Here is a 25,384-nt window from a genome sequence, read left to right on the forward strand (position 1 = left end):
TCTCACTGCACGAAACTGGACTACATACTCTTCCCTTCCCATCTGCATTGCGATGGTATCAGTAAGAGTATAGATTTCTTTTCAGTTTTTAAAAATCAGTTTTACATAAAAATATGCATGTGCCTATATTTACACATCTATATTTACGTACAATTGTCAAAGTCTTAAAGGCTGGGGTTTATCTTTGCCCGTTCCCCTCCCCCCCAACAACCCTACTAAATAGAAAGGTTTTCCATTTTGCTTAAAACAAGAACAAACAACCAAAAAGACTTTATAGTTCTTAACAGTCACGCTGGTGGATCAGTGAATGAGAGGGTAGGTTGGCAAACGAGGGCTGCCAATCAGCCGCGTGGGGAAGGGGATTAGCTGCCTTGGGCTGAGTTTGCTGGTCCTGAAGTTTACAGTTTTGGTTAGAGGCCGATCTAGCACGCCGATTCAGTCTACCTCGAGCTTTGAAAAGTAATGTCTAACCCTGGTGTCAGTTTATCACAAGTGCATTAAAAATAGAGCAAGTGCCACATTTATATATGCAACCAAATTGAAAAGGACCAGACAAACAGTGCAAAGGTCAAATAATTACTATTTTATATTGGGACAGTACATTTCATATTTCAACCAAAAGACAAAAATGCACTTAAACACAGAAAATGGCATCTCTCAGATGCCTTATTTCAAAATCAAACAAATACACAAATTCTGTTCCCCTACCTCCCCCCAATGCAAGCCCACAAGCTGTGCCCAAAGTCTTGAGTTTTCGATGCCTTAAGGCATCTGGCATCTTGGACTTGTGAGGCGCTTGAATGTAGCAATTAAAATGCTTGAGAGGTCTCGCGAATGGTATTCGAAAGGGACCTCAAAGTGCAGATACATCTTTTCAAACATGTTACAGGCTGAGCTGGCTCTTTGAACACTATCACTCTGCTTAAATTCAGGAAGCAGGCTTTAAAAATGCAGAAGGCATACAAGTTGTATTTCAGTGCAAATCTTCAGCTGGTCATTGGAAAAGATTCCCATTAAAAAAAAAAAATCCTTTGTGTCACCTGCCCCTCCCTCACCCAAAGCTGAAATGAAGGGGTGGAAAAAAAACAAAAACAAAAGAATGACAGATGACTTTGGAATCATTTAGGAATCGACTACTTCCAATTAAAATTTTTTTAATAGAGAATCATTAAAATGAAATCTCTTCACGTACAGAATGAGCTTCTGTGTGGAGCACGTTTGAACTCGGAGTCGTGTGGAAGGCGGAGGCGCTGGAGGCGCGGTGAGTCTGGGGGGCCAGAGACCGCAGGCGGCGGGGAGCACAGGGTGGCCGCCGGCTGGTGCAGCCGTGGAGCCCTTAGGTTGCAGTGCGTCTGTGGATTTTAGGAATGTTCTCGTCACTTCGTGACACACACGGTTTCAGCATCACCGGGTTTACAAATGGTTCAAATTCAATGAAAAAGATTCGTCAGAGGCGGAAAACCTCGACGTCAAAAATGTGAATGCAAAAATAGTAAGGGGAATGAACCAATTTTGTAGATACCTACATACAAAGTTTCTAGAACATCTATAAAAGCACAAAGTCATAAGAATTTGTTTTCCATTACATTAGTTTATATAAAATGAATAAATAGTATTTATAGATTTAAGGTGTCTTATGTACATATACATGTGCTCTGTTTTAGCTTAAATAAAAATGCTACAAAGTGGGAGACCACTTAAGGGGGAAATCATAACCAAAAAGAAAGATCAGCCTTTTAAACTACCAACCCAAAAGCCTCCATAAAGAAGATTCTGGGTGTATCCAAAAATAAGGAGAGGAATTCTAATAACACTGTACCATCCCCTCCTGTTCACCTGCAACAGGGTAGAAATGCGGATTTTTCCTTTCACTGATGATGGACACTAGCTCAGCTAGCGCCAAAGCTCAGTTATTGCTGAAAGTTAAATAGGAAAATAGATTAGAATTGGACCAAATGTCACTTATTTGGGGGTGAAAAAAAGGCAGAATCACTTTGTGTTAACTGGGAAATGGAGATCTCATTTATCTCTGAGGTAGGAAAAAAAAATGTTCCAGAGACAAGTAGCATAACGAACTTGGGGGGACAAAACGGGTCTTGGGACAGCAGTAGACGGCGCGGCCCCGAGCGCATTGCACGGGGAGATTGTACCGTCTGGTGGGTGGGAGCGAGTGCCGCCAGAGCTCTGGGCAGCCTGAGCCCTGCCTTCAAGGGCTCCACTTTTAAGTGAGAAGTCCTGCTCCCATCCACACGCGGGTCGGGGAAGGAGCGCAGGGGGTGTGTGAGGGGGGTTTTCTGGAGGTATTCCTGACTCCTCACTGGGGGTGAGGTCCAAGGTTAAGTGCTCTTAAATGCCACTTTCAAAGCTTACTTTGGAGTTCTGAGATCAGGCTCTCAATTTTAAAAGTTTGTTTCCTTCAGGTTCCTAAGCACAAGACCCATTCGGACAGTTCTGCTAGGTGAGTAACAGAGCCAGAAAACTCTAAGAAAGGTTTGCTAGACTACACGGGGACAGTAAAGATGAGGGGAAACTGCTGAGATGTGACAGTTGCTTATTCGGTCTAAGAATTCTTGGGTGCTTCAAATTGATTGGAATGTACAGTCTCTCGGACGTTTTATGGAGAGAGAGAAGCTAGTGGATGCAACCAGAAACCCACAATCCTAAGCACTTCCTCGAGAACGTTTACAAAGCCGAGTTTGGTAGAGGTGGTACACGGAAGCTTACGTGCAGGGGGGCTGTGGGCGGGTCCAATACACTACCTAATCCCGTCCGCCGGGAGAACCATCGGGAGGCAGCCGAGGCGACCACGCTCTTAGAGGCCCAGACACGTCTTGTGATGGTCCTGGAGCTTTATCCTCTTCATGCTAGAGCTGGAGTAGCCCTCGTCACTGCCGAGGCTCTGCATGCTTCCCCGCTCGTCGGAATCGCTCACGCTGCTGCTGCTCCAGTCCAGGTCTCCCGTGAGATAGTCTGTGCTTTCCACGTCCACATCGATCTCTTCTGTGGGGAGGACAAGAGACACAGGTGAAGCCATGCTTGTGAGGGCTTAGGCCGGAAATCCGAGCCAGCCCCGCCAGGCCCTTCTCTGGACCTGCTGCCTAAGTGCAGAAAGGAAAGAGGGCCTTGTTACCGGATGTGCCGTTACTCAATAAGTCTAAGCTACCCGTGGGCTCCAAGTTCCTCCCCTGCGCTGCCTGGGCCGGGCCGGGGGACTCACCCCTGTCGGAGTCCGAGCGCTCAGAGGAGACGGTGGAGCCGATGCTGTCCATCCGTATCCTCTCGATGCCCAGCTTCTCCAGCTGCCGCTTCAGGTGCCGCTGTTCTCGCTGAAGCTGGTCTATTTGGTGAATGGCTTTTCTGTCACAATCTTCAAGTTTCTGCAAGTCAGAGGGGGTAGCTGTTGGAGCCCGTGGGCAGATTTCACAATTGGCAATGACTCTGCATCTTCCCCTCTAGCAGTGAACCGTGCCAGCTTTTCACAGGGCAGGAAATCGGCTAGTGACTCCTGCCTTCGTCTAACCTCTTCCGTATTGACTTGGCCGCAGGTACCTGCACCGTCGGGGGCCCTGGGGATGAGCATGCCACTCTGATGCCCGGAAGAGACAGCAGGTGGGAGCGGCCGGTGGCCCCCTGGGCTGCGGGAAGGTCCTGACCGCCTCTCTGAGCTGGAGCGATGTGTGTGACGGCAGCTGTAATGTGTGCCATTTACAAGTCTGGCTTTTCAACTACACGTTAAGATTATAGAAACACTATTTTGAGTTCTGCCAAGTCCCAATTAACTTCTGTTTGGTAGCAGGAAACAAACAGTCCCTTTTGAAGCCCTGCTTCCAAGCTGTCCAACGTAAGAGCTTAGACACATTTCCATAGACCACTTGTTTTTACAAATCTGTTTAACTGTAGTTATTTTGCTCTAAACGGAGGTTCTCCACCCTGCGCCCCCGAGCTGTCATGCATACAGGCCTCTAACCGTAACCAAAGTGACACTTGTCCAATGACTAAAGGATTATAAAAACAAGCAAAGGGTAATGTGGCTGTGGTTCTCAGGAGTTCGAATACCACCAAGGTACTACCAAGCGAGGACTCTGTTTTAGACCCTCTGGCAGGTGAACCTTAAAGACCTGGTCCCCTGCCACTAGCGACAGATCACCAAACAGTCCTACAGATCATGGTCAGATGTCACCTGGGACCAGTGCTGAGCAGGTGTGCTCTCCCAACGATAGATCCATCTGGGACGGTTAGGATGTAAGCGGGGCAGGAGAGGTTTCCCTGAGCCAGTGATACTGGTGTTAAGGTCCGAAGGCCAACAAGATAAGTGGGCGAAGAAGGGAGGGGAAATCCTAGCAAGTGGAGGGAACAGCACGTGCAAAGGGCTGAAAGGGCCTATGGCACAAGGTGCTGTACAGGCACGTGAGGGCCTGCTGCAGAGCACCTCCTGAGCCACTGAAGACTTTGAAAAGGGGTGACATGTTGACTTGATCTTTAGAAGGAGTCTTCTTGGGAAGCATAGAGCTTAGTTCAGCAGTGGCCAGAAGGATACAGGGAGGCCTTTTTGGAGTTCACCGTAGTAGATGATGGTGAGGGGAAACAGAATGTGCCCGTGAAATGTTTAGGTGTGGGAGATGACTTAGACGCATGTGGCTACAGAGCAAGAGTTAGCAAGGGTGACCCTGAGTTTCTGGCTTCATCAAATAGACAATGGGATGGGCCATCTAACTTCTGGTACACAGGGGTGAGAACCTCTCAGCTGGGTGCTTGGACCTGTTGGGATGCCTGAGATTCATCTAAGAGGTAGGGTAGGGGAGTCCAGAGGAAAGGGCTCTCCGGGAGATACACGTTTGCTATCCCTCACCAACAGGCAAGCCCTTACTGAAGGTTAAGCTAACAAGGAATCCCAAGGATATACCTACCTTTATGTGCAATTTGGCTTTTGTCAATAAACTCAATGTAGTGTGTCGGTTCGATTCAGGTCCAAGCGGCACTAGCCCCTTCAACTTCTCCAGGCACAAGCGAAGATGGGCCCGCCTATGAAAACAAGGTCCCAGGGGCATTGAGAATTTCAGAGTGGGCTAGGAGGCATCCTGGAAGAACAAGGTCTAACGGAGTCTGAAGTGGGGTGCCTGTGTGGCTGAGTTGGTTGAGCGTCTGACTTTGGCTCGGGTAACGATCTTGCGGTTGGTGGGTTTGAGCCCTGCATCAGGCTCTGTGCTGACCGCTCAGAGCCTGGAGCCTTCTCTGAATTCTGTATCTCCCTCCCTGCTTGTACACGTATACATTCTCTCTCTCTCAAACATTAAACTTTTTTAAGAATACGAAGTTACCCAGGCCCAGTTATGGCAAATGCCACCAAAAACCTCTGGCCAAATAAACATCTTTGGAAATCAGATAGCTCTGGTGAAAGGCACGGAGAAGCAAAAACTGGGGTTTTCTAAAGTGTCCCTATAATACAGGTGCTGGGGCCGGGGCTCCTATCTACTCTTAGGAGGCACATGTAGCAGGTTAGCTCCGGGTTTCCGGGTTATGATGTGACTTGACACAACAGGCCAAGGTTGTGTCCTACTTCAACCCATATTCTTTTCCCACTCAGGACCACTAGAGCTCTAGCCCTGCTAAATGTAGTCTTTAAACATGTGAATGACCTACATGGTCATTCGTCACTGCTTGCTTTATGCAAAAAACCAACAACCCAACTCCCCATCAATAGGGAGGTGGTTAAATTATGGTAGATCTAGACAGTGGGATATGATGTAGCTATGAAGAAAATCAGAAGGTTTTCTATTTACTATGAGGAAAGAACTCTCAGGTGTGAAATGAAGAAAAACAAGATCTCAAACCATGCATTTAACATGCCACCTGTGGGTAAAATGGAAGAAATATATTTTTGTTGTCTTACATGGACATAAAGTCTGGAATGATCAATAAGAAACTTAGTAATGGTGACAGGGAGAGAGCAGTCAGGGAATAGGCAGGGACAAGACAGTGGACTTTTCCTGAATATATTTTCTGGTTTTTCAACTGTACGCTGCTATTCCAAAAGTTAAATACGTTTTTATTTTTTTAAATAAGGAAAACGCACTGGCATTGCTACACTAACAGGCACGCAGAATGGCTAGAGAACCACACGCAGGTCTTGGCAGTGGGTGGAATGGTGCAGGGGGACAGAGGGAAGGGCAGGGGCCACCTGAAGCAGAAGCCGCAGCGAGCCCCCAGGGACCCTTTGCTGCTAGCTGGCCAGGAGCACAAGCGTCCCTCAAGTTCTGGAGATTAACACCTCCTTGAAACCCTTCTTTGTGCGTTATTTTAGAATCTAGCAGATCCCAAGAGAAAAGGCCAAAATTCAGAGCTTTTGCTTCAGCCTACCAGGTCCTTAAAGCCTTCACAGGTCATTCCAACCCATAGTGATCCATCCCTCCGCTCTCTGAGCCCTTGTTTATACTGCTCATCAGGAAGTTCGCTGTTCTGCCTCAACTGTTTGGTATTTGCTACTTAACCATTCATTACAGACTCCTTAGAAAGTTGGACTTCCACTTAATCATTGCTGAGTTACCACAGGGCCTCCCCCCTCCCCCCTGCTTAATAAATGTTTGCTGAATGGCTTATGTCACCTATTCAACTAGGCTGTAAGCTCCTCGAGGACAGTCCGTCTCTACACCTGCACCTTCAACGGTGCTTAGGCTCCTGGAGTTTTAGACGCGTGCCCACTGCCCACACACGACCGCTTGGAGCAGGGCTCCCGGGAGCCTGCGAGGCTACCCTCCAGCGGGACTGGGGGACAACCTTGAAGCTTAATCTGCCCTTTTCCCCCTTCTTAACATTTTTGAACATATTAGTGAAAGTTGGGAATGCAGACTAAAAGAAAACTGCCTCAGAAAGCTCTAAGATGTCAATACGCAGGACAATGACCAAGGAAGGCAATTCACACCCTTCTCCTCCAGACTTCGGCTCTTGCCCCAGGAAGATCTACCAAGTGCTGCATCGGACATCCTTTTCTGCCCCCTGCCTCATCTGCTTCCAAGCCGCCCTCCCTGTCTAGGCCTCGAAGGAGCTGTCCTAGACTCTCCAAAGGCCCCCTCGGCCTGGACAAACTGGAGTACAGCCTTCACTCCTGAGCTCGGAAGATTTAAGGAGACAACAGTGCCTTACTAATTTAGAAGACTTCCACTTGCCCCGAAAACCTGTCCATGGGGGATGGCCACAAGCAAAGAAAGACTCAGACGAGGGGTTTGCTCCTCCCTCCACTACACGAGGGGAAAAAAAGAAGCTGTGTGTAAAATATCCTTGTTCCCTTTGGATAATCTTCAAAAAGAGCCATGAAAATAGATATTAGAAACACCATGAGAAAGTATAGTCACTTAATTATCCAACTTATTTCTCCCAAAGTTTATAGACTAATTGTCAAGTTAGGGGAAAAAAGTTTAAAAATTAAAATTAGATCTAGACATTTTTCAGCTTGCTTGTTATCTGCAAAGTCTGCATGATTCAGAACAGGGTCCTATTAGTCATTTATGATGTGGGTTTATCTACAAATGAGTATGTAAAGTTTTTAGGAAGTTTGTCTACTGATAAAAGTAAAATAATAAAGTCATCTTTCCATGCATTGTCATTTCTAGTTATACAAGGAGTCTGGCCCAGGAAGTGTAATTTTCACTACCCAAATGTGGGTTTTCCAAAGAATACTTCCAGTTGTGAAACTAGAAATAAGCCGTCTGATAATTCAAGCTGAGGATAACACATGTTCATTCAGTGGTTTCTGGCCTGGTTCTGTGAAAATAAGACCAGAGCCTTTTTCTGGGTTTTTGTCGAGATCCAAAGCCAACTTTCACATTTGGCAGCACCTGCCGTGGCCTCCTCCAGCGCCTCACCACTCAAGCCCGACGCCCACCCTGCCCACCTGCCACCTGCCGCAGACACCCCCAGGCGGGAACCCCGGCCAGCTGCAGGGAAAGGGGGAAGAAATTCAACTCCTGAACCAGATAAATAAGCAAACAGCCTTTCTGTGGCTCCTCCACCCTGAGACGCGCACGTCCCCTGCATTCTGGGATGTGCAATCCCTCAGCCAAGTCCGACAACACCCCAGAAGCGCGAGATCCCAAGTAAGTAACGCAAGCACCTGTCTCTGCTCTCCTCCCCCATCCTGACTGTTCCCCTGCCCGGGACTCTGGTCCTCCAGGAGGGGCCTGACGTCCCGTTCTGAACCTGGTCTAACTCCCCTTGGGGGAAACAGCAGAGGTTCTGCCACACGGACTTAACAGGAAGCCCCTCGATGCCTCAGTCTGATCCCTACATAGACCTTCTCTCATCCCATCTTCAGCCCATCCTCCTCCTGTTGCCAAGAGCTGCCTCCCAGCCGCCCCCAGCACAAGAGGGCTGGGCCAGGTCCTGGCTGCCTCCTGCTCCCAGCTGCCTCTTCTGTTTATGCTGATCCAACTGCTTGGTACCTAGGTCATGAACTTTGATGGACTTCGTGTGCTGACTCTTCAGAAATATCACTTGCATTATTTGGAATGGACTGATATACCTCTGGTCTATAGCAGCATTAAGAGGCCAATCTTTGATCTGAGCTATAATCAGTAAAGCTCAGAATCAAGTGTGCCCTATAACCACAGGTAACTAAGTACAAACTATAGCTTTTCGTCAGTAAAGTTTTGAAACGGATCTCCATTTTTGTTTTTATGTTTAGTTACTTTAGTATTCTGAATCTGTCACTATACAACCGAATGTTCGTGTCATATGTTAAAGAGTAAGGGTTTAGGATCCTGGCTTTACCACTTACTCCCTGTGTGACCCTGAGTCACTAACCACTCCATGCGGCATCAGTTTCCTCAGCAGTAGATAGGGGATGGTCGTGCCTGAGAAGGCCAGTGTATTAATGGAGACGAGGTATGGAAGCCCCTGGCCAGGGTCTGACAGGAGTGCTCTCTAGGTGGTAGCAGTTATTCTTTCTATGCTAGCTTCCTCTGTAGACTGACAATTACCAGGAACAAAGAGATAGCACTATAATATTCCTTTTAAAATCAATAGGAAACTCAAAGTGTCTCACTAGGTAGATAGAGACTATCTGGTAAAATTCAGTTCTTCCTTAAAGTTCTCTTTTGTCATTAAAGAAGTTTAATGGAAAACGTTAACCTCTTTTCTATGGAAATACAGAGCTTGCTTTTGCTAAAGGTACTACTTTTACATTTAAAAAATTAGCAAGGACAGGGAAGGAAACCAACAAATCTCAAAGGCAACCTACAGAATGAGAGAAGATATTTGCAAATGCAGTATCTGATAAAGGCCTAGTATCCAAAATATATAAAGAACTGACACAACACCCAAAAATAATCCAATTAAAAATGGGCAGAAGACATGAGCAGATATTTCTCCAAAGGCGACATACAGATGGCTGACAGACATATGAAAAGATGCTCAACATCACTCATCAGCAGGGAAATACAAATCAAAATCACAAAGAGTTCACCTTCCATCTGTCAGAAGGGCTAAAATAAACACAAACAAGTGTTGACGAGCGTGTGGAGAAAGAGAAACCCTCTTACAGTGTTGGTGGGAATGCAAACTGGTGCAGCCACTGTGGAAAACAGTATGGAGGTTTCTCAAAAAGTTAAAAACAACTACCCAATGGTCCAGTAGTCGCATTACTGGATATTTACCCCTAAAATACAAAAACACTAAGTCAAAAGGATACATGATCCCTAGATTTACAAGAGCATTATTTACAATAGCCAAATGATGGAAGCAGGTCAAGTGGCCATCAACAGACGAATGAATAAAGAAGATGTGATATGGGGGCACCTGGGTAGCTCAGTCGGTTAAGTGTCCGACTTTGGCTCAGGTCATGATCTTACGGTTCGTGGGTGCGAGCCCTGTGTCGGGCTCTGTGCTAACAGCTAGCTTAGAGCCTGGAGCCTGTTTCAGATTCTGTACCTCCCTCTCTGACCCTCTCTCACGCTGTTGCTCGCTCTCTCAGAAATAAAAAAACATTAAAAAGAAAAAAAAAAGATGTGATGTATGTGATATGCATGTACACACACACACTAGTATTATTCAGCCATAGAAAAGAATGAAATCTTGTCATTTGCGATGACACAGATGGGGCTAGAGAGTATTATGCTAAGTGAAAGAAGTCAGAGAAAGACAAATACCATATGATCTCATTCACGTGTGGAATTTGAAACAAAACACATGAGCAAAGAAAAAAAAGAAGAGACAAAGCATGAACCAGTCTTTTAACTCTAGAAACAAAGCTATGCTTACCAGAGGAGAGGTGGTATAAAAATTGCACATCTGGGGGCGCCTGGGTAGCTCAGTTGGTTAAGCACCCGACTTTGGCTCAGGTCATGATCTCACAGTTCGTGGGTTCAAGCCCTGTGTCGGGCTCTGTGCTGACAGCTAGCTCAGAGCCTGGAGCCTGCTTCGGATTCTGTGTCTTCCTCTCTCTCTGACCCTCCCCTGCTCATGCTGTCCTCTCTCTCAGAAATAAAAAACCATTAAAAAAAGTTTTATATATTGCCCATCTGAAACTAATATAACACTGTATGTTAACTATGCTGGGATTAAAATAAAAAATTAAAATTTGCGGGGATCCTATAAAGCTAATAATGCATGTGAAAGGAAAGACTCTTTAGTGGCCACACATCATGTAGAGGCCTAGATAGAAGGGACCAGAAGGTTGGGAGGGAAGCGTGTGCAATGCACCCACTCCTCCCGGCTAGAGTAGCAGCCAAAGGAAAATACAAGGGCAAATACTGACCTTGGAAATGCAAGCACATCTCTGGACGTGCTGCCTATATTCAAAGAACCTAAAATATCTCACATACAATAGCAAGAAGAAAGGATAGCATACTTAGGAATAAACTTAAAACAGCTTCGGAAGGATGTCAAGGAAGGAAACCATAAAACTTTGCTGAGAGATCTGAGAAAATCTGACTAAATGGAAAAAAGTAGCACATTCTTAAATGTGAAACCTAAAAGTAAAAATGTCAATGTTACCCAAGTTTGTCCACAAATTTAACATAATTTCAAGGGGGAAGAATTCCAACAGTGTTCTTAATGCTGGGAAATTAGTCTAAACTTTATCTAGAAGAATAAATGTGTGAGGGATGGCCAACTTCTTTAAAATGAAGAATAAGGAGGAATGTGTTCTACTAGATCTTAAACTGTATTATAAATACGGCATAATAATTTAAAAAAACAGTATACACTAAAACAGGCGTAGAGCTACAAATCAAGTGCACAGAGCAAAAAATTCACAGAAACAAAAACAAACCCAAGAATCGGTACGAATTGAACATAGAGATAACACTGCAAGTCCCTGGGAAAAGAATGGATTATTCAGAAAATAGAGTGGGGAGATTAGCATCAAAATCAATTCCAAATATATGAAAGGTTTAAATATAAAATATATTTGGATACCACAAGTTCTGCGGTTAGTTTTCCTGAACTCTGGTCAGCCATGAATTCTGGAAAAACTAAATATCCAAGTGAAAGGAAGTCATTAACGAAGAGGCACTACCACCTACCGGGGCTTTGGCACGGACAGAGGGCACCTGGGCTAGGTGGCGTGCTCTTAGCTCTGAATGCGGCTCTTTTTATTTCTGCCTCCAGACTTCAGACTCCTCGGTTCCATCCAGGTCTCTCCCCCTCTTAGGCCAGCAGATGTGTAAATTGGGGAATAAATGAGAAAAGACTAAGACTACAGGTGGACTGTGCTATCTGCAGACAGTGCTCTTGAATTTGCAATGTTATCCTCAAAGTTCTTCCTGACTTGAATGTGGTCATGATTGGGAATGGTATCAAATCAGGCACGTGTCTGTGTTGTGAGGGACGCACTGTTTCCAGAGATTACTTTTTTTAACTGAAGGTGTAACTGAATGCTCTCCTTTCACAGTAAAGCATAGGACACCAAGAAGAATTAGAAGGTCAGAGGAGAGTGTACAGGTAGGCAGTCAGTGAAGAGGGTAGATAAGTTCATAGATGGAAATCTGGACACATGCACCTGGCTCTCTCATTCATTTACTCCACTGGCATTTCCAAATGATTAGTATACACTGCTACTTGGTGCTGGGATATAATGTCGAGTTAGACCAAGTCCTTGCCTTTGAGCTTCTTAAAATTTAGTTGCGGATCAAACATGTAAACATATTATTGCAGAATTATTGATCTGAGTGACCTTCAGATTATGACAAATAGCAGCTCCCACTGAAAGTTCTAGAACAGGTTCCACTTAGCCCTCTACCAAACCTATTATTTGCCCTCACCCATATCTTGTTTGACTTAACCTCTTCATAAAGGTTGTCAAGCTTTCATAACCTGTTTTTCCCTTTCCAAATAGATCATTCATTCATAAATGGCAGCCCTATGTATCTAACTGTTCTTTCATTATCAAATAATGGAAAGACCAAGATGTATTTCGTGTTAACCCACTGGAGCCTAGAAATAATAATAAATCTGCATTTCATGTCCCTTCTCTTTGAGGAAAACCCTACTTAAACACGATACACTGGATCTCACTAACGACTACTTTTTATTAAAACTGGACTGGATTTTTCAGATTCTGTGTCTTCCCTTCTCTCTGCCCCTCCCATGCTCATGCTCTCAATAATAAATAAAAATGTAAAAAAAAAAAAAACTTTTTTAATTGGACTGGATTCTTTTAGTTTATTTTGAGAGAGAGAGAGAGAGACAGACAGACAGACAGACAGACAGACAGCATCAGCGAGCAACCAACAGAGGGGCAGGAGAGAGAGGGAGACAGAATCCCAAGCAGGCTCTACACCATCAGCGTGGAGCCCAATGCAGGGCTCAAACTCATGAACCATAAGATCAGGACTTGAGCTGAAATCAAGAGTAGGATGCTTAACTGTGACTGAGCCACTCAAGGGCCCCTGGGCTTCAAATTCTTAACCAAAGAAGAAGAAAAACAATCCAAACAATAAACAATAGCCTATTTAACTCTACAGTTTCACCATCTTATTTTCTATCTTTATGTGGGTGTAGATCCAGCCAATTAAATAGCTTCATAAATCCTACAGAATAATTGGGGGCTGAATAAAAATTTCAGAGATGGTACATACGAGCTATATAGTGAGAAAAACAGGTTTAGTATAGCATAAGAAACAAATCTTAGGGGTCAAAAATTAGACCCTAAAAGTGATTCTATGTCACAAGAGATACTAACTTTCTGCAGATTTGGGGTTGAGAGTGAGCCTTGTCGGGTTAAACAAAAAGTCCAGGTGAAGACTACAAGTCTTGCTTTGAGGGGAAAAAAGTACTCTCCTTTCTCTAAAATGATCCCTTTAGAAACAATCGCCAAAAGCATCATTATTACCAACTTAATTGGAACCTTGGAAGGTTTTGAAATTTTCTCATAACTGAAAGTAATCTTTGTTAAAAATAACAAAGGTAGCTATATAGGCTAGCTGTATGGGAATAGGACACTCAGCAAACAGTGCATAAATAGCAATTCATGGTGGTTACATTTTAAAGTTATAAAATCATTTCTCTACTAAAAAGTATGAAATACGTAAGTATATTCATTAATATTTCCTTTCTAGAGCTCAATTTTAAAAACATCCAAATAGGGGCGCTCAGTCAGTTAGGCGTCTGACTTCGGCTCAGGTCATGATCTCACAGTTCGTGGGTTCAAGCCCCGCGTCGGGCTCTGTGCTGACAGATAGCTCAGAGCCTGGAGCCTGTTTCAGATTCTGTGTCTCCCTCTCTCTCTGACTCTCCCCTGCTCACGCTGTCTCTCTCTCAGAAATAAATATTTAAAAAATAAAAACATCCAAATACATATTATAGTTAGTACTTGCTCGTTCTCTCACCCTTTGACTATGAAGGACTATGAGAAAAGTCAAGGAGTACCCCAAGTGCTCTAGTAGGCACTGGAAGTTAGCTGAATAATCAGCATAGGTCTCTTCTCCAAGTTCTTCCAAGGGCAGATTCCACCTATCCATGAGATATAGTCCAGGAAAGGCAGATTCTAGTGGTACAAATCTGGGGGTTCCTCCACACCATCAGTGTAGACCAGATTTGTACACTGATAACTACATCCCTTGTTTGTAATAACCAGGCCATGCCCTTAGCTCCATGTGGCAACAAAGCAATGTGGATTTGTTACAACACCCTAGAGTGCAATCTGAATGTGGTCAAGAAAGTTCAGAAGCAGTACGAGTGGTGCAATGCCTACCACAACTCGGGCCCGATACAAAAGCTACACCCCTACTCTCTTCCGATATAAGGGAGCTTGGCCATTTGCAAAGCCAAAACTCAAAGGAAATAACTATAGGGATCTGCAATCAATTAGAATGTCCTGCCAGAAGAGACCTGATTGCAATGGTTTCTCATGCCAGACCAGATGCCGCTGAAATACTGTTAGACCAAATGAAAATAATAGCTTAGATCAGGCTGCTGAGTCCTTCCCACAGAGCACACACAAAAATCTTTTGTCATGGGCTCAGAAGACTCTAGCAGAGGTAATCTCTCTAGACCAGCTGCCTAATTCCAGCAAGGCCTGCATATGTACCATTCCAGAAAAACGAGTGTCTATTACTAAAGAAGATGCCAGAGCCTTCTTTCAGGGGTGGGGGTGGGGAGAGTCCATTCTAGCACCTGACTCCTGACCCACTGGCTGCAGCTTATATGCATTCCCTCAGTTTTCATTTGCTGAAGTGCTACTGAAAGGCATTCAGACCAGAGGAATTCCCAGCTAAGAGAAGGAAACAGAATTATCATCAACAAAGCCATATAACAAAAAAATTCAAAGATTTCCTATATTCCAACAAGAATTAATTAGTAATTACACTGGAAATCCAGTAGTGATTTAAAAATATATAGAGGCTCCAGGATGGGTCAGTCTGTTAAGCGTCTGACTCTGGATTTTGGCTCAAGTCATGATCTCGCAGTTTGTGAGATTGAGCCCCATGTTGGGTTCTGTGCTGACTGTGTGAGGCCTGTTTGGGATTCTCCCTCTCCCCCTCTCTCTCTCTGCCCCTTCCTCACTCACACGTGGGCTCTAACTAAAAAATAAATAAAAATAAAAAATACAAATGCAGAAATACTTTTTACAAAAAATATGCAATATCTGTGGGGAAACACCATAAAACTTTAGAGACAGGAAACAGATCTGAATAAATGAAGATACACACCAAATCCTGGATGGAAAGAGCTGATCTGTGAACATGAACTTTTAAAGTTAATTTGTATTGAAATTATTAAAAGTTTTATTTATTTTGAAAATCTCCAAAGAATCTGAGGGATGTGGAGATGGGTGGACTATAAAATTCATCAGGAAAAAAATAAAACCAGTGAAAATAGCTAAGAACATGGTAAAATTTAAAAAGGAGGAGGGAAGAGAAGGAAAGTGATTTACCAGATCTTGAAGTGCCCGGCAAAACCTCAGCGACTGAAACAACGTGCACTGGGGCGGGACAAGCAGGCAGCCAGTGGAACAGAAGAAGCGGTCTCGAAACAGACTCAGTGGTAAACAAGAATTTAATATATAATAGAGGCAGCAACTTCAAACAGTGAGAAAAACAGTGAGAAAAATTCTGTTAAGGGAAATGATAAGTTGGAAAATGATGTGATCTGCAAAGGGGCAATCTCTTTCAGATATATCCTTTATGTTATATAATCTTTTCAGAAGAAGGAAAAAGACACGCCCTGGTAGAAGATTGGGCAAATGTTATTCAACAGGTGATAGATACACACAAAGATACGAAAATTTGGCTGTGCTAATAACGTAAGAAATGCAAACTAAAACAAGTTGCCTGTTTGTTTTTTATTTATCAAATTCATAAAGGTCTTAAATTAGAATATCACCTTGTGAAAGTATAAGGAAAATACGGCCTATAACCTGCCTGGTGGACAGTTCGTCTGTTGACACCTAAAACCAGAACAATGCATATCATTATTTCCACAACTATAAATTTACCCTAAGGAAATAATTATGATGTCGGACAGAGATTTATCTACAAGGTGGTTTAAGGAAGTGCTTTTTCCATCAGCAAAATACTGGGAAGAACCTGAAACAGGGGGTTGGTTATAGGAGTTAGGGCACATCTGTATGAGGTAAATACTGGCCTTCACTAAAAATAATGTTAGAAGAGTTAAGGATACTGGAAAATATTCATAATGTAGCTTGAAAAGAAGATACAAAAATATTTACTATATGATCCCATGTTAATGAAACAACACACACCAAAGTCTAGATGGATACGGAACTTAGCAGGAACGTCAGCAGCTATTAACTGTCCCAAGATCTATTACAAGTGATTTTTATATTTTCCAAAAACTGTTGAGCTACACTTCAAAGTTCCACTGGTTTCCTCTTGCTGCTCGAGTTATGGAGGATATAAATTGTTTTTAGAAACACTTTCTACATTTCTCAAAATTTTCTAGAAGATTAGTTTTACAAAGAAAAATACCACACGCTCATTTAAGGGTGTTTCCTTAGGAGGCTAGAGCCACAAAATTCGTTATGGTTACGAGAAGCACAGGCCAAGGGCCAGACACGCGTATCCACGGTGCTATCCCGCCACCCCAGGGGCTTCGTCTTCCTCGGGCTCTGTGTTCCCAGCACCAAGTACACAGCATCTTCTAATCTAGTGAATGGCAAATACCCCTACCTCCACCATTCTAGAAGGCTTTTATCTTCCCACCAAGGCCAAGGATATCAAGGTGGCGGTATTGAGTCTAAGATTCTCATAGTGGGGTCCAAATGAACACCAATTATAATTATTCAGAATCTCTGAAGTGTCACAGAAAAGGTTTCTGTTTAAAAATCGAAACCCAAGTATAATCAACTCTGCAATATCCAAGAGAAAAAAAAATCCCACTCTTAGAAGTTCTTTTCCTAAGGTTTTGAGAGACAGGTCAATTTTTTTTATGTGAGGTTTTAAAGTAAAGAATGGCTTATGTGTATTGTGCATTAAGCTCGGTGGGATTCTTTTACAGGAATCAGCCACTAAAACCAGGGAGGCTACAAGAGCAGCTGTTCAACTGACTTCAAAACCGGCAGCTTCTTAAGCATCTACACTAATAAGGGAAGAAGAGCCTGACAACTTCGTTCTTCTCCTGGACTGCAGCAACCAATGCTTGGTTAAATTAAGAAATTCGAGTCTTTACTTCCTTCTTTTCTGCTCACGTGCTCTCGACTAGAGAAAAAATTATCAAGACTTTAAAAGACCAAATTCCAAACGGAAAGAACAATAAGGAAACCAGATAACTGCCTCTTCAACAAGCAAAGGTTGCCTGGCCATACAGAAGCAGTTTGGATTAAAAGCAGCTTGCCTGGTGGGGACTGCCACTCCAGTTTTCTAGATTCTTTGCCTCCACAGCCTCTTGTGCACACCTCAATCTTAGCACGTAGCGCACTCACTGGAACAGTCTCCGTGTCTTTCTCGTTAGACAAACTACATTTCTCTAATGCCAACTTAATACCCCAGTGTGAACTCATTTAATACCTAGTACAGAGCCCAAGTTCTTGAGACACTGTAGGCAAAAAAGAAATATCCCTGAACTGCTGAAATAAAAGGTAAAACTGACATCGTGTGGCATTCTTGCAGAGGTAAAAAGCACCAAGTTGTAGGAAGTGTAAGAGCCCTGATCTGAAGGGGTAAAAACCTTTTTTAAAAAAATATATAATTTATTGTCAAATTGGTTTCCATACAACACCCCGTGCTCATCCCAACAAGTGCCCTCCTTAGTGAGGAGTAAAATCTTAATAACAAAAATAAGTGCCTAATAGAGATACAGAAAATTAAATGCCTAAGAGGTTGGGGAATGGGGGAAGACAGCTGGAAGACTTTTCAGCACAGAGTCCCAGTTTACCCAGTTCACCCAAAGGCAGAAAGTGGAGAGGAAATCTCAAGAGGAGAAACAGAAATGACATTTGACTATCTTTCTACCTTAAAAGATACTTTTGAGTTCCCAATTCAGGATATGTAAATCCCTAAAGCATAAAGGAAGCTCTGGCTTAAAACAGTCAGTCACAGTCAGAGAAATTAAAAGGGAAGAAGAGGGCTGGGGAGACGCAAGCGTGTGGTGAGGTACATGCAACCCCTCAACCCTGAGCATGTGCACACACAAAATTCCTCAGTGGAGGAATGCTAAATGTTCACTCTGTTCCGAGATTCTCCTTCCTAGTAAGTCTGGTCTGTCCCTTCACTGACGAAACAGGTCATTCAGATCCTGACTTTCAGAGTCAGACTCTATGAAGAGCATAGAAGGTGTGCATGAAATAACCGTATGTATTTACAGAGCTGTTATTACACATCATCATCTTGTTCATGCAGAGCACCGAGAAAGCCACTCAGTGTGAACGGGTAGCCGTATTTCAAATTGATGGGAGCTCAGAGACCAGAATGAGGCTTGTTCAATGGTTCTCAGCCCTGGCAGCACATGAGAATCACCTGGGGAGCTTTTAAAAAATACTAGAGCAGAGTCTCAGCCCAAACCAATTAAATCAGAATTGCTAGGGGTGAGGTCTGGGCATTGGTTTCTTTCTTTTAAAAGCTCTACTAAGAATTACCATTAATTCTCCTCCCACCCCCCAGCATGGGAAAAGCGAGTGGTTATGTTTTTTTAAAAAGTCTTTATTAGAGATAAAAGATTTGCTTTAAACTACTCCATGGAGAGGGATGGTTTTGATTACAGAAGATTGACAAAACGTTGGTAATTGTTGAAGCTGGGTGTGGACACATAGGACTTGATTACATTATTCATTCTCATGTGTCTGAAAATTTCTGTTTTATAAAATCAGCAGAGATAAAATTCCCTGATCTTCAAATATATAAATGCATATGATGTATTTAATATAAAATTTTATTTCTTAATTAACTTTTTTTTTTTTTTTTTTTTTACTATTGTTGACAGACAGACCACGAGGGGGGCAGGCAGAGAGGGAGGGAGACATAGAATCCGAAACAGGCTCCGGGCTCTGAGCTGTCAGCACAGAGTCCGATGTGAGGCTCGAACCCATGGACTGTGTGATCATGACCTGAGCTGACACTGGACATTTAATGGACTGAGCCACCCAGGTGCCCCTAAGTTTTTTTGTTTATTCATTTTTGAGAGGGAGAGGGAGAGAATGAATCTGAAGTGGGCTCTGCATGGGCAGCAAAGAGCATGCTGTGGGGCTTGAACTCACGAATGCAAGATCATGACCGAAGCCAAAGGCAGATGCTTAACAACTAAGCCACCCAGGCACCCCAAAAATATTTTTAAAAACCATTAAAATAAAACCTTTGCAAAGGACTCTAATGTATGACCAGAGTCAAGTACCACTAGGCTACATCACTGAAGGAGGGGCAAAGCTGATTTAGAAAATATTTAAACAAATAGCAAGAGGCAATCCAGGTGAGAGAGATCAACTCAGGCTCAGCCAGATGGATCCCAGTGAGGATGGCAGGCCTCCTCTAGTGAATCACCATCTCCAATTTGTGCTATGCATAGATTTGCCTGAATTTTGGAATCTTTATTCACAAGTAAACTGTAAATACACACACACATATGCATGTGTATTTATATATATCTGGGTGTATACATGACTTAAGACAGAACTACCGATTATATTCAGCAGTATATAATTTTTTTTTTTAAAAACACTATTTGTGGAAACACTGATCATGACCTAAAATTCTTTGGCCTGTGAAACAGTCATCCGGAAAGGCACTCCTCGGGAGAAGCAGGTTGCAGGAGTGAGGGGTAGGGGTGTGGTCTTTGGAACCTGCAAGCCCTTCATCTACCTAAGTGATTTATGGGCAGTGCTGCTTAGCTGGCCTGAGTATACTCTCGTATCAGGTGCTACTTGTGGGAAGAGACCAGAAAATCAACCAAGTCTCAACGAACAGAGTATACATCAAAACGGCCCCCATCCCACCCACAAAATCCCCAACTCACCTATTCTTCTCCATTTCATTGTGAGTTGATCTGAAAGAGGGAACAAGGAAAAGAGAGTAAGATTCTTCCTGTCTTAAACGACTGCTTCAACACCAGTACAATTATTTTAACTTCTTTCTCTCCGAAGTTGGTAGGAGAGAAAACAGAGAAAGGGAGAAAAACTTGGTGGGTTCTACTAAAGAAATTCATCCCTCTGAGGAGTTAGATAAATATAAATATCTAAAATAGAGTTCAAGGAGGAGTGACAAACTTAAATGTGTGCAAGCCCTAGTGGAAAGGTAATCCATTTTGAGAAGGGAAATAAAAGGGGCCTATTTATACAAAGAGAAAAGCAGCTGCACAATGGGATACGAATGCAGGTTATAGAACACCGAAGCTTTCAGGCTGCGGGTCCAATAGTGGAGGTGGCGCGCCCTCCTAGTCCTGCAGTTTTTTTCTAGGTGTGGTATATATGCCAACACTTTATGCTAAATTGTTTAACAAGAGGCCACATTTTTAAATGGAAACTCTTTCCTCAACCTTTCTACTCCCTGACGTAATTATGTGATCACGTACAACCTCCTGAAAAATGCGACTGGTGAACAGCTACCGCATGATTTCAGGAAGGGGTTTCTAAAACTCAGCTCAACATAAAGACAGCGTAGACTGGTTAAAGCAACAGTTAGGGTGAAATCTGAAGTCCACTGACCGGTACTGTAGAAGAAATACTCTTTACTATCTTGTCCTTGGTTAACCCCTCTGTAAAATTGGGGTAAAAATTACTGTCAATTATCTACTGAACATGCGTGGATCAATGAAGTAGCAACTGTAAAAGTGATTAGAGAGCCCTGGAAGAAAGCTGTGGTGAAGGTGAAATCCCATTATTAATGTGTTTATAGCTGACCTCAAATACAAGGTCTGGCCAAAGAATTTCTGGACAGGTTTACACAGAAGTTCCCAGAAGTCAGTCAACGTGGCCACTTCTTGCATGTCGTCCTCATACAACTCCTCCCTAACTAATCATAAACTTGAGGAGCCTCCCAGCATTATAAAGGAGCTGAATCTTGACCTTTCTTAATGGAAACTCTGGAATCTAATTTAGGAGATAACACCCTGGCTCAGGTCATGAATTCCATGTGGCCACGATCAGAACCTCACTGGGTCTACAGAGAACTTCTCGCAGTAATCACGGAGAAACAGGACCTCCATGAATGCTCAGCCACTTATTTATACCGGCGGGGGCAACCACCACCAAGTTCATTCACACCAGACAAGGGCGGCAGGGTGTACGTGCTGGTTTACAGTCTTAGAAGGAGAAATTTTCAATCCAGCACTAAAACCTCTCTTCCACAAGGCTCTTGGCACACCAATCTTTATTCACGAGGAGAATCAAGTAAATAACAACATTTTAAGTTTTAGGATATTTGTTTTCTAGATAAAGGACCTCACAATTAGTTACCTCAAAAGCTTTACATTGATTCACCTGGTTTTCCCTCAGCCTTCTTCAGTTACATTTTTCTGAAGGTTTACTTCCTGCAACGGCCAGCAGGATATCATAGTTAACAAGAGTGAGGCCTGCCCAGCAAACCTTTGGCTTTAAAGCACGTGGCATTTTGGATTTAACAGCGAATAGCAAGTTCAAAGTCTGACAGGTTTTTTAAAGCATATAGCAGCAGCTGGTCAGGATCTCCCTGTTTAACTACAGACAGGGACCATCCCAGGACGGCGGTAGAGGAGAGAAAGGTGGATATTTGAAAAGAATCTCTGATTACAGAAAGTAGCACACAGGGCCCTCTTACCGAAAATTTCTGGTTTCTTTCAAGATACATTTAAGAAAAATTCTGACTCCCCAAGAGAAACTTTTAACAAATTCCATAGGAAGCACAACTCCTTCCAAACTTTGAGCAGTGTTTGAAACTACAGATTTGATTACTTAAGAGTATTGAACATATCATGGTTTTTACAAGGGGACTCCTATCTAATGGCAATAACGAAGTGCATTTGGGTGACTGAAATGGAGTGTATCTTTAATAAAAGCCATTAAAAATGATCAGTCCAGAGATTGCTTGCCAACTCTGTTAATGGGTAAACACTTATATTTTTAATTAAAGCATTATAAGAATACATAGACACCTTGCGTCAAAATTACTTTCCGTGTGATTACTGAAGACGTTGGAGAACTCTGGAATCACTGGTAAAGGTCAAATGTCCCCATTTAAAAACATATTCTAACAAAAAGGTAACTAAGCCAAACTACAGAGTGTATAAGAAATAGGAAAAGTCCTTGGGTTCAAAAAGACTCTCCGTCAGCTCAACTGTAGGCCACAGTTGCCTAAAAGAGCTAGGTGGCAGGTGTGAGCTTCCTCTTTCACATGAATGCCAAAGCCTGCTTGACCAATTTAACAAGATATACCTTTATAAACTCTGGATTTCAATCCTAAATAATTAGTAACTCACTTCAAAAATCAGTAGAAAAGGAAAAAAAAGATTCCACCTCCCTGTATTCCAGTTCTCTGGATGATTCTGAATCAACATTCAAAATTTCATGTGGTTTTGTTTTTTTAAACAAGCAACTAGAGAAACTGGATTAAGGTCTGCATTTTCAGTTCCCAAGAAGTTGGATATGTAGCTAATCTTTTTGTTTTTTAATTGTCCCAGGAAAAGTAGCCCCCTGACTCTACAAAGAGCACAGCATTTCAACCTGAAGTAACAAGACTACACGGTTACCCAGTGGTTATATAAACCAGCAGTAATCTCTCCATAGCGCTTACCTCAGTTCAAAATCCTGACCATACATGGCCTTGGACTGAAGTCAATTCAAATCAAGGGGTCAAACTGCATTCTCTGGGGAAGATGTCTCATTGCTCAGGTGAGGGTTATTCCAAACAGGGCATGAAGGAAGTGATCACACTTAAAACAACCTGCTCTTGCTACGTGTCTGCTTGGTGCCATCTCCAGGGTTAGTCATGGTTTCTCACAGATCCTTGCACCACCGAGGGTATTACGCTAATTCATTATTAGTCAAGAATATGGGAACCTGTGGTAGCCTCCTGTCTCTAACCATGGAAAGCAAACCAAGCCCATTAACAGAAGAGACCTTTTCCAAAACAGAAGTTACAGCTATTTTTCCAGTAATAATGCTGGATATTAAAGAGAAAGTATCTGTTTCTTGGCTTGTAGTTCTCAACTATCATTATTTTTCTTTGGGACTGACCTACTTCTCTGTCGACAACATTATTTTCTTTTCCTCTCCCCACCACTGAACCTCCTCCAACTTTCCTGTGAAACTTAGGGAAAAAGAAAGTGCTAAGGATTAAGCCTGGACTATTAGTGTGGACAATTCCTCCCAAATCATGGGTGGATAAGAATAAAAGCAACAAATGGACTACATTTTTGAGAAAAATAAACTAAAAGGCTCCCCAAGTTCTTCCAAAACGTTAAAAATACTGTAACAAAATGCAAGACAGCTGAATTGTTTTATTCCACCGCACAATACAAGTCAGTGTTAACACCATTCTTAAAGGCCTGTAAGCCCCACACACAGATCTGTTGGGCACCACCACCATCAGGTAATGTGAAAGATGGGAGGGAAATGAAAAACCATGGGGTAGTTAATTACCAGGTTCATCCTTCACGTGCCTTCCTATTCAAGAGCTCAGCACATGTGTGCTGCTCACATCCTGTGTTTCTACCGACACTAAGAACAATAGGGTGAATCAAGGACAGAAGCAACAGCAAGAACACTTGAGTTTCAGGTTTAAGTGGGACCTCCTGGCTTTTAGTGGTCTCTATTATGCCACCGAGGCTAACCAAATACAGTTACTTGCAGAGAGTTATTCATAATGGGAGAGGAATAAGGATTCTAAATCAGTGATGAAGATGTGAATGACTTAATTTACTGGAATGAAAAATGTAATTAAACTGATTTAGCAGATTTCCTAGCTAACTTATATTTTAAGGGTAGAGAGAGGAAAAAAGGGGGCAGTATAATTAATAAGTAAAACTATATTCAGGGCTTTGATGTGATTTCACTGACCATTAACCACTGGGAAGTGAGATTCACAGATTTTTAAGAACTATAAGGCTAACCTAAAAGGACTGTGGCATATTAATATTTTAATATTATATGTTACTCCATCACCAAAAAGGCAGGCTTTAACCTCAATCATTCCCCTTGCCAGTATTAATAGATGTTAACAGATTATCAAACCACTGCATTTAATTTACATGTCAACTATGAAATCCTACCACCTATGCTAAATTAGATACTTTAACATGTTCATAAAATCTTCACTATGAAAAATAAAAGAAATGGATAATGTCTAGCATTTTCAATTACAGAAAACCTGCCCAGAATCTGCAACTTCTGAAGGCAAATCATGGTCACTGTCAACTAATCCCCCTGGAAGTTTCCAAAAAATTTTGTCCCAAAAGGGAAGAAAAGCAAAATTAATTTTAAAACTTCATAAAGAAATGTAAAGTATTTACATTCCTCTTTTCTTTTCAGTCCCCTCAACCCAAACAGAAGGGCTGCTTCCTCCAATGGCTTAAGACCATGTGTGCCTTACTGAATCATGATTGCCACTTAATGTATTTAGAGTTACAATCACAACAGGCAACTTCCATTCTGCAGTTTGTGTCATCTGCAGTATAATCTAAGAGAAAGAGAAATATTTACCAAATTACCTGCTACTGCTGTTGTTCTTTTTAGATTTGTTCCTCCGTTTTAAGGCATCTCTGTCCTTGTTATTGTATGGTAACATGGAGGCATAACCATGTTCAGCTTCTAGAAAACCGAAGGATCCAGTTAATGAATGAGACTAGAACATTCAATACTCTCTCCTCTCCACAGCAGTTCCTTTTTAAATTTTATTTTTCCTTGAAAGAATATTGTGGAAAGAAATAAACGAAGCAAGGTGGAATTCTCAGAACAATGATTGCTTTTTAAAATTGTGTGAATACTCTCAGTTCGGAGCAGGTGTAAGGAGCATTCCAGCTGCTCATTGTTGAGAAAGACACGGCAAGTCGCTAAGCTCGTGGTGTCTGGGTTTCCCATTGGCAAAGTCCAGCAGGTTGGTGTGCTTTGAGTGGGACCAGACTCAGGCGAAGGTGCGGGGCAAACACCCGGAGCCCAGAGGGCGGGGAAGGGGGGGCACAGGGCAGGCGCTGCTCCTCCGGCGGAGAGACAGGGCGCCAGGCCCATTTGGGGGCCGGTCGGGAGAGCCCCAGTGAGGTAAACCACGGGCCTGGCCCAGGGGACCCCAGGCACACCATTCGCTTCGGGATGGGGAGGGGGCGGCGCTCGGGACCTCGGGGGCCAGCAGCTCCTTTTCCACCTCCATTCATCGCCTTTGGGGCAGCAGTGGCCTCCCTTCGGACCGCGCGTGGGGAGAGCTGGAGGGGTTGGGAGCGCTCGCGGTCGCGCTCTCCGCGCTTCCAACCACCCCCAGAGAGGCTGGGCGTCCCTACCCGCGGTGGGGCCCCTCAGAGCCCCCAGCCCCGGCTCCGG

The 25,384-nt window shown here is 43.2% G+C and overlaps 1 protein-coding gene across 2 annotated transcripts in view; it reads right to left on the reverse strand.

Moving 5' to 3' along the window:
- Nucleotides 1-563: 563 nt before the first annotated feature.
- MXD1 (MAX dimerization protein 1) overlaps nucleotides 564-25,384 on the reverse strand; it is a 25,130-nt gene continuing 309 nt past the window's right edge. The window contains exons 1-6 of one of the 2 annotated variants that reach the window (XR_013335673.1): nucleotides 24,562-24,735; nucleotides 19,897-19,926; nucleotides 4,908-5,022; nucleotides 3,218-3,377; nucleotides 2,760-3,000; nucleotides 564-1,352 (exon numbers count right to left, since the gene is read on the reverse strand). Coding sequence is in view for 1 of the 2 variants with exons in the window: in XM_077766356.1 (XP_077622482.1) it covers nucleotides 2,813-3,000; nucleotides 3,218-3,377; nucleotides 4,908-5,022; nucleotides 19,897-19,926; nucleotides 24,562-24,661; nucleotides 25,357-25,384 (621 nt within the window). In the remaining variant the exon portion in view is untranslated. Of the gene's footprint in view, nucleotides 3,001-3,217; nucleotides 3,378-4,907; nucleotides 5,023-19,896; nucleotides 19,927-24,561; nucleotides 24,736-25,356 lie in introns of those variants that run through there. The other variant, XM_077766356.1, reaches the window with a different exon arrangement.

Source organism: Crocuta crocuta, unplaced genomic scaffold (genome assembly GCF_008692635.1).
Source record: "Crocuta crocuta isolate KB4526 unplaced genomic scaffold, BGI_CrCroc_1.0 scaffold113, whole genome shotgun sequence".
NCBI lineage: Eukaryota > Metazoa > Chordata > Mammalia > Carnivora > Hyaenidae > Crocuta > Crocuta crocuta.